This window comes from Diaphorina citri, unplaced genomic scaffold (genome assembly GCF_000475195.1).
Source record: "Diaphorina citri unplaced genomic scaffold, Diaci psyllid genome assembly version 1.1 scaffold20, whole genome shotgun sequence".
Lineage (NCBI taxonomy): Eukaryota > Metazoa > Arthropoda > Insecta > Hemiptera > Psyllidae > Diaphorina > Diaphorina citri.
The window spans coordinates 527,537-537,217 of record NW_007377458.1 but is presented as its reverse complement, the minus strand read 5'-3'; the positions used below and the strand labels follow the sequence as shown (position 1 = coordinate 537,217).

The 9,681-nt window shown below is 39.4% G+C and overlaps 1 protein-coding gene across 2 annotated transcripts; it reads right to left on the bottom strand.

Moving 5' to 3' along the window:
• Positions 1–1,004: 1,004 nt before the first annotated feature.
• LOC103508575 (flocculation protein FLO11-like) lies at positions 1,005–3,785 on the bottom strand. Of its 2 annotated transcripts, XM_026823205.1 has the most exons (3): positions 3,377–3,785; positions 2,049–2,225; positions 1,005–1,760 (listed from the first exon to the last, which is right to left on the bottom strand). In XM_026823205.1, exons 1-3 carry the CDS (start codon positions 3,615–3,617, stop codon positions 1,033–1,035), a joined length of 1,146 nt encoding a protein of 381 aa, XP_026679006.1. In that variant the 5' UTR covers positions 3,618–3,785; the 3' UTR covers positions 1,005–1,032. The 2 variants fall into 2 exon arrangements, with proteins under 2 accessions (XP_026679006.1, XP_026679013.1); XM_026823212.1 differs by lacking the exon at positions 2,049–2,225 and having other exon boundaries at positions 1,005–1,938; positions 3,384–3,785.
• Between the last annotated feature and the right edge of the window lie 5,896 nt (positions 3,786–9,681).

The following is a 9,681-nucleotide window of genomic DNA, read 5'->3' as shown; positions in this document are numbered from 1 at the left end:
TGCTTCGGCGACAGCCAACATTTCCCCCCTTATATCTCATTGTTCCGTCTACGAAGTTTTTCTGAAAATGATTTCTGTCGCTCGTGAAAAAGAGGGAAAAACTTCTGGAGAAAAATAACGAGAGGAAACACTCCCGAGGGTTCATTACAAATCAAAACAAGGGCTGACTTACACTTGACTGACTCGTGTTGACATTGCATCAAACGGATTCAAGCTTGTATTTCTCTAATCATCAAAGGTTAATATGGAACATGAGGAACAACACAGCTAACAGCTTTCAGCGTCACAGATCCTCGTCCTCGTCTGTATATCAAGCTTGTATTTCTCTAATCATCAAAGGTTAATATGGAACATGAGGAACATCACAGCTAACAGCTTTCAGCGTCACAGATCCTCGTCCTCGTCTGTGTACTAATTTTATTACTTTATTACATCAAGCTTGTATTTCTCTAATCATCAAAGGTTAATATGGAACATGAGGAACATCACAGCTAACAGCTTTCAGCGTCACAGATCCTCGTTCTCGTCTGTGTTCTAATTTTATTACTTTATTATTTTAATCAGACCTAGGGGGCACTCAGTCTGTGCTACTCAGACTAATCAAGAGCAATATCACCTTACCCTTACGTTACATTGGGGTAGTCTACTCCTCACAAGGCGGAAAGTATGCAAAATTAGTCAGTAGTACATGACAATCACACTATTGTACGAATTGTTCATCTGAGATGACAACTTTTGGAATCAAAACTACCGGTAACCTACCTCTCCACGTTTATTGTTACCATTAATTACCTACCTAAATTACAATACCTGTCTTGAGCAAATTGAGCAGCTGATAAAGCCTGGAACTTTGTACTAAATGTTCCTCAGTTTACTCCTCACTAATCACGGCAAATGTCGAATCAAAACTACCGGTAACCTACCTCTCCACGTTTATTGTTACCATTAATTACCTACCTAAATTACAATACCTGTCTTGAGCAAATTTAGCAGCTGATAAAGCTTGGTACTTTGTACTAAATGTTCCTCAGTTTACTCCTCACTAATCACGGTAAATGTGTTATAGTTCGGACCCACACGTACTTTGCACACACAGACATCCCGTCTCATCTCATATTGCCGCTGACAAGATCCTCCCAGACCCATAACACCAACCTCAGTGAGCCCTATACTGTCCAGCTTGGCTTCGTATGCTGTGTCACATTCTGCATAACATTGACTTTGTGAGGCTTGAGAATATTCGCCTTCAGGATCGTTGGTTTGGCAGAGTTTGGACTCGGTCGTTAAGTACACGGGCTGTTCCCACTTTTTCATCCAAGATAACGAGCGGTGACCGCTAGGACTGGTTGAATCATCTGCTGGGGGTGAAGGCAAAGATGTTGGAGCAGAAGGTTTCTTGTCAGAACTTGAACTATCTGACAATGACGTTGGAGTAGGTTTCTTATCAGGACTTGAACTGTCTGGCAAAGACGTGGGAGCGGAAGGTTTTTTGTCAGGACTTGAACTATCTGGCAAAGACGTTGGAGCGGAGGGTTTCTGGTTAGGGCTATTGGTTGTTGAGCCGACAGGATCTACGGTATTGGTGTTTGTGGAGCTTGCGGATGCAGGAGAAGAAGATTGTTGAGTTTGTGACGCTGTTGAGGAAGTGACCGGTTTAAGAGCTTCAGTGTTAGTTGTGGTACTTAGTGGTGCAGGAGATGGAGGTTGACTTTGAAGGTTTGTTGACGCAGAGGTCGGCTCACTTGAATCTGCCGTGTGAGTTGCAGAAGAGGTAGCAGTTGATGGAGACACTTGAGTTGATGGAGGTAATACTTGGACAGCCGGTTTGGAACCAAAGGGTGGTCGCTCTGATGTCGTTGCGAGGAATATTACTACGGGCACTGGAGGGGGATAGTGTTGTGAGAACTGATATTGTAAATGTTGATATCCACCCGTCTGGTATTGTGAAGGTTGCTGATATTGAGAATGTTGCAGATACTGGGAATACTGGTATCCAGACGGCATTGGCCGGTACTGGTAAGATTGATACTGGTATCGCGCCGTGTGAGTTGCAGAAGAGGTAGCAGTTGATGGAGACACTTGAGTTGATGGAGGTAATACTTGGACAGCCGGTTTGGAACCAAAGGCAAAGGGTGGTCGCTCTGATGTCGTTGCCAGGAATATTACTACGGGCACTGGAGGGGGATAGTGTTGTGAGAACTGATATTGTACATGTTGATATCCACCCGTCTGGTATTGTGAAGGTTGCTGGTATTGTGAATGTTGCAGATACTGGGAATACTGGTATCCAGACGGCAATGGCCGGTACTGGTAAGGTTGATACTGGTATCGTGGAGGTTGTTGTGAATAGTAGTATGATGCGGCAGATAGGGGAGGTTGTAAGAAGAAACAGGGCTTTATGAAACACAATCCATGTGTTGCAACTACTGTCAGAAGCAGTGTCACCTCAACAAATCCGTCAAGCATGATTCTTCCTTGTAGGTTGATGGAGATAGTATCACACCAGTGCTAGATAAAATACTCACACTCTCACTTGTCAATACCGGAGTACGTCAAAAAGTAGAACTTTTCTCCAAGTTTTCTTTCCGTTTTCAATTGTCGAGTTTCAATAAAAGATCGTTTTCAATCTATCAATTTCCAAAGGACCTCATTCATCGTACGCAGTATTCACGGAATACTAACGTTGAGAAATCTATTCCTGTACTAATAACTGATAGACCGAGTTACTGATGTGTACTAACTGGCAATCAACTACAAGACAAACACGCCTGGAATGTTCGAGCGTATTGAGGGTCTGGCGTGTTTTAATGAAACAAACAAACAAATGAATCTTCTCTTCCTTGGGTGAAAACAGATACAGAGTGACTTTGAAGCTCTTTGAGATTGAAAAGTAAGGTGAATATTGGAAGTGAGAAGATATTTTGACATCTAAAAGAATAGTATCGATAACTGGAAGCCAGATGGGAGGAAAGAATCAAGAGAAAAGAGGAAGTTATTTGTTTGAAGTTCAGTTTAAACTCCAATCCATCCAACACCTTGAGATAGGTACCATAGGCCTATCTCACGGATGGAAAGTAATTACCTAAGTAAGTTTATCTTACCTACTGTCTTATCAAAGTGAGAAGATATTTTGACATCTAAAAGAATAGTATCGATAACTGGAAGCCAGATGGGAGGAAAGAATCAAGAGAAAAGAGGAAGTTTCTCACTCGTTCAATATCCTGAGATAGGTACCATAGGCCATAGGCCTATCTCACGGATGGAAAGTAATACCTAAGTAAGTTTATCTTAACTACTGTCTTATCTTTCCTCTCACTCAATAATTTTATGTCACTGCTAGGCTCCGAACCACAGACCACAGTCTGTTGATATCCACCCGTCTGGTATTGTGAAGGTTGCTGGTATTGTGAATGTTGCAGATACTGGGAATACTGGTATCCAGACGGCAATGCCCGGTACTGGTAAGGTTTATACTGGTATCGTGGAGGTTGTCGTGAATAGTAGTATGATGCGGCAGATAGGGGAGGTTGTAAGAAGAAACAGGGCTTTATGAAACACAATCCATGTGTTGCAACTACTGTCAGAAGCAGTGTCACCTCAACAAATCCGTCAAGCATGATTCTTCCTTGTAGGCTGATGGAGATAGTATCACACCAGTGCTAGATAAAATACTCACACTCTCACTCGTCAATACCGGAGTACGTCAAAAAGTAGAACTTTTCTCCAGTTTTCTTTCCGTTTTCAATTTGTCGAGTTTCAATAAAAGATCGTTTTCAATCTATCAATTTCCGCCTCAACAAATCCGTCAAGCATGATTCTTCCTTGTAGGTTGATGGAGATAGTATCACACCAGTGCTAGATAAAATACTCACACTCTCATTCGTCAATACCGGAGTACGTCAAAAAGTAGAACTTTTCTCCAAGTTTTCTTTCCGTTTTCAATTTGTCGAGTTTCAATAAAAGATCGTTTTCAATCTATGTATCAATTTCCAAAGGACCTCATTCATCGTACGCAGTATTCACGGAATACTAACGTTGAGAAATCTATTCCTGTACTAATAACTGATAGACCGAGTTACTGATGTGTACTAACTGGCAATCAACTACAAGACAAACACGCCTGGAATGTTCGAGCGTATTGAGGGTCTGGCGTGTTTTAATGAAACAAACAAACAAAATAAATGAATCTTCTCTTCCTTGGGTGAAAACAGATACAGAGTGACTTTGAAGCTCTTTGAGATTGAAAAATAAGGTGATTAACTGGCAATCAACTACAAGACAAACACGCCTGGAATGTTCGAGCGTATTGAGGGTCTGGCGTGTTTTAATGAAACAAACAAACAAATGAATCTTCTCTTCCTTGGGTGAAAACAGATACAGAGTGACTTTGAAGCTCTTTGAGATTGAAAAGTAAGGTGAATATTGGAAGTGAGAAGATATTTTGACATCTAAAAGAATAGTATCGATAACTGGAAGCCAGATGGGAGGAAAGAATCAAGAGAAAAGAGGAAGTTATTTGTTTGAAGTTTAAACTCCAATCCATCTAACACCTTGAGATAGGTACCATAGGCCTATCTCACGGATGGAAAGTAATTACCTAAGTAAGTTTATCTTAACTACTGTCTTATCTTTCCTCTCACTCAATAATTTTATGTCACTGCTAGGAGTGCTAGGCTCCGAACCACAAACCACAGTTTGTTTTGTTCTGTTCGGCCACCAAAGCAAAACAAACTTCATTTTGTTTTCTCGACAAAATCGATGAACAGCATATCAAATCCCGGAAGCCTAACCTACATTTGGGTCTATTATTTTCTGCGTTTCCAGGAACAGAGTCAAACACAGTCTGTTTTGTTCTGTTCGGCCACCAAAGCAAAACAAACTTCATTTTGTTTTCTCGACAAAATCGATGAACAGCATATCAAATCCTGCAAGCCTAACCTACATTTGGGTGTATTATTTTCTGCGTTTCCAGGAACAGAGCTAAACAAACAATTGCAGTTCTCTTGAAACTTGAAACGCAAAAAACCAGCGTATCTGTAAACAAGTCACACAAATTGCGTAGGATGAATAGCGTATTAATTTCAAATGCATAAAAAATTTCAATGTAAATGGTTGTAAAAATGAAGGGCAAAAAAATTAGTTCTTCCTACTGGAATTATGGGTACTTCCTATTTTAATATCTAAACTTCAAATTCTGAGCGTAATTTAGGTTTGCCTTAAGTCACACAAATTGCGTAGGATGAATAGCGTATTAATTTCAAATGCATAAAAAATTTCAATGTAAATGGTTGTAAAAATGAAGGGCAAAAAATTATAGTTCTTCCTACTGGAATTATGGGTACTTCCTATTTGAATAAACTTCAAATTCTGAGCGTAATTAGGTTTGCCATAACTACCGAACGTTTAGTCCGATTTTGATGAAACTTGGCCGACATATTCAGGACAAAAAGGAAATTTGGTTCATTAGATTTCGGACCCCGGGATCCTCTTTAATAGTTCACTGAGTCTCCAGACTCCTCTAGCGAAAAATGAATCGATTAATGAGGACAACATCTCTTATCTGTTCTCACTAGTCTTTTTCCAAAGCTTCATTAGCTTCTTCTTTGAGTAGATACGAAATTAATAATGAAAAAAAAAATACCTGACTATTTTTTTTCTTTCAGCTAAATTCTTTTAGTTTCCTCCCTGTATGTAACACATGTAGGTTTCGGGTTTTTCTGTAGAATTCTCACTAGCAGGCAAGCAGGCAATATTATGCTGTGTTCACACATTCATCTCTTATTCTGGGCGCAAAACAATTAGTAAAATTCCATGCTCCGTCCTTGCATACAGGGTGGAACAAAAGAGTGAGACCCGAAACAAACAAATTAACAGTCAGATCTACAAGCTCATGATAGTACTATAAGAAACGGAACTTTTTTTTTTTTCGTTTTGGCCCGGTTGTGGCTGTTCTTTCTGTATTTGACGAAAGACCATGAAACATTATTTCGTGTTAAAATAGGCCGGGTGGCGCTTGGAAATATTATGCTGTGTTCACACATTCATCTCTTATTCTGGGCGCAAAACAATTAGTAAAATTCCATGCTCCGTCCTTGCATACAGGGTGAATCAGAGAAGTAAAAAAAAAAAATGTTCAGTCCGATCAATGTTAACTCTGTTAGTTTTGACCAGGCTGTAAAAAGTTCACTTCTTTCTTTATTTAGCTCTAGATCACTGTTTCTATTTGATTTACCCTATATCGGGTCAAATTTTATAACTTTTGAGTTCGGTCAACAAACTCATCCTAAAGTTTTTGCTCTGAGCATTCTCAAAGATTGTTTGTGAGTAGTCTCCGGGCATGCTGAGAGGTTTAACATAAGGTTATCTACCCGACTACCAGTGAACCAACTATGTTTGTTTTTGGATGACAGTACGATTTCCAAATATTAGATACTAAAAGCAAGGTCGCGAGAATGTTCCAAATTTTGACTGTGAGCTGACCGTTACCGTACCTTGACTAGAACGTCTAGTGTGTACACTCGCATTTACTTGACTTCAACAATCTTTTGATCGGACCGTTACTGGACCGTGACTGGACCTTGACTGGCACTATAGTGTGAATCAAGCTTTAACGTTTGCGTGCCTCCCGGCACGCTTGATCTCTTTATATTTATGTATGAATCAAATCTAGTAATTTCTGGGTCCATTTTTCTAGGCTTTCCTCAACTCAACGATTGACCTGAAACTCGGTACACTATCTCATGATAAAATCTTCGTTAACCTCTGATCATGCTCGAAGACTGTTTCGTAAAGGGACTTTATAGCTCTATTTGCGCAGGATAAATAAGAGACATTCTATTCTAATTAGTTCAGGCAGAGAGCAGTAAAAACAAGGAATATTCTACAAACGTCTATTCTGAACCGTTTCAACAGAATCCCCCGGTATGTGTGTGTACTGTCAAACATTTATTATATTCCCGATCCCTGGTAATAATTAATGAACTTGCATTCTCCTATATTTGCCTTTGCTCAGTGCCGTGGGTACTAACAATGTGGAGGCATACAGTCGGTCATCAGTGGAGGTTGTACTTTTACACTTTTCCTATCCATAGTCTTTCGTATTACTTCCAGGGCATATTTTTCGATCGTTCTGGGATGATTTTACATATTGCCAACTAATAATCTGGGGATGTCGGTAAGTTTTAATATTTTTTGTCTATTAAAGATATTAAAATAAATAATAATAAAAATCGCTAAATTTCCTTACAAATATCCGTGTCGGTCCCTCTTTTAATGTAAACTATCTATAAATAGGGGAGGCAATTTCATTAAATCCGTCCCTGTTATCCTTTCATCCTGGACCACTAGCTCTCTCTCTCCCTCCCTTATTTTCCTTCCTCTCTCTCTCCCCCCCCTTCCACTCTTTCCTATCTCTTGTATAGGTTTCCCTCCATCTCTCTTCCTCTCCTCATCCCGCATATGGGAGTATAGGTTTTCACATATCTCTCTGTCTTTGTCATCGAGGCTGGAATGCCATTCTAATTAAATTCCTCACTATGGAAATTAGTCATTCCAATAATAATAATTGTTATTATTATTACAATTTACCATGTTATTATTCACATATTACATATTATTTGTATATACGCCAAAGTCCGTAGTGTGAGGGTAGCCTTCCAGACAATGAGCCTTTTAAAGTCTTGTTTTTAAATCATTACACTTGAACCTTATATTGGGAATAAAGGGAGAACGGGCTCTAGTCTTGATTTTAAATCATTACATGAAAGTAAAATCGAAAAATCAAATCAAGAATAATAATAAACTGAATATTAAACAAATTAGGTAGGTACATAGGTACTGATTTTCTTAAATCACGATCGAATAAACTACGGGCTAAAAAATTCCCGGAGGGACGGACCCAGCTTGTTTAAAGAGGATTTTTTTCCAAGAGGTTTGATAGAGGGAACTGTAACAACGGAGGCCTTATCATCCCGAAAGCAAAGTTATAAGGAGTACAGGATGGGAGAAAGACAGCCGTTCCGAGAACGAATATTTTTTTTGGGGGGGGGGGGGGGGGGGAATCCAACCCGCCAAATAGCACGAAGAACTTCAGTTCAAATACTAGGGAAGGTTTGTGTACACAAATGGGTCAAAAAGTTCAAAGTATAGGATAACGATTTGCAATACGGTCAGACGAAATGAAAAATTGAAAACTCGAGTCAGGACAGCCAAAAAGAACTTTTTCTTGACCTTCTGAATTTGTAGGTCACAACGCTCATCTCGGCCCCACCGATGGGTGACTGTCACAACCTTCAGACTACTGTCAAATATCGTCACGTCTTTATAGTCACCCAGCCCTAATTTAGTCACCCAGTCATTCACTCCTCATCCCTTTTTACCTCTACTTACCACATAGTACCTATATGTACCTACGAGTCAAAATTAATTAAAAAGTAAAAAATTCAATTTGAAGGAGCCAAATACATTCCCTCCATTCTGTTCATTGTCAGGTTTAAAGGGACTTTTCAGTCTCATTCTGGTAGTATAAATATAAACAGTGTTTATTTCAGTTACCCAATAACCAATATTTCAGGTGCAAGTGCGCGGCCACAACAGCGACCTTAGACCCTTGCTGAGGCCATCGACTGTGACAGAAAAAATACTCAGCTCAATTTCTTGATTTTCTGCGATAATTGGTACCATGATCGGAGCTATGGTCCGTGCTTATTTTCTCTTGGCTATGATCGGTTCTCCGTTGTAGACCGTGTAGACGCCTCCTAAAGGTGCAAATGACAAATATACTTTGTTTCTACATACTCGTATATGAGGGTTCGTCCGCTACTGATGTGGAAAGTAAAGGATACAAGACTCTGACACAAGGCTAATGATTTAAGGATAACTTTGATCCCCTCTCCTTCTTCTTTGTGATGTGGAAAGTAAAGGATACAAGACTCTGACACAAGGCTAATGATTTAAGGATAACTTTTATCCCCTCTCCTTCTTCTTTGTACACAGAAAACCATCTTGTGTAACTTTGTGTTATTTTAGCGAAAAAAAAAAAAAAACCATGTTGGTCTTTCCATGAACAGTTGAAAGGGATATAATAAATGGGTCGATGATGAATGTTATTTTAGCGAAAAAAAAAAACGATGTTGGTCTTTCCATGAACAGTTGAAAGGGATATAATAAATGGGTCGATGATGAAGAAAGAGGAGGAGGAGGAAGAGGAGGAAGAGGAAGAGGAGGAGGAGGAGGAGGAGGAGGATGAGGAGGAGGAGAGAGGTAAAGCAGGGACAAAGGGAGGAAGGGTCCAGCAATGACCATAGCCCCCCTCCTTTGAAATTTTAGAGGAAAGGATGAGGGTTTGGCTTTTCATTATTAATTTTTCTCTTTCGAACACTTCTTGTTCTGCTGACCAAAATGTTTCAAAACAGGGTGGTCCAAAAGTGGGTTCGAAATGCTTGATTATCCAGTGGCTTATGAGAACTTTTACATTTCGATTTGATCAATGTATAGGTATTGAACATTTTTGACAAAATTAATCAAAATCGGATTGAAACAAAGAAAATAAACAAACAAATGGACGGACTATCTAAATGACAAGTCGTCAACGTAAAAGTAGATAGACAAATTAATAGATACCTACTTACTTCATTCTTTCAATTGTACCTACTTAATATGTGTTAAATTTGTTGTGATAAG

Coding starts and splice junctions, on each gene's coding strand:
- LOC103508575 (XM_026823205.1), bottom strand. CDS start 3,617: ATGCTTGACGGATTTGTTGAGGTGACACTGCTTCTGACAGTAGTTGCA. Junction 2,226..3,376: donor ACCTTCACAATACCAGACGG/GTGGATATCAAC, acceptor AATACCAGACGG/GTGGATATCAACATGTACAA. Junction 1,761..2,048: donor AACTGCTACCTCTTCTGCAA/CTCACACGGCGC, acceptor CCTCTTCTGCAA/CTCACACGGCAGATTCAAGT.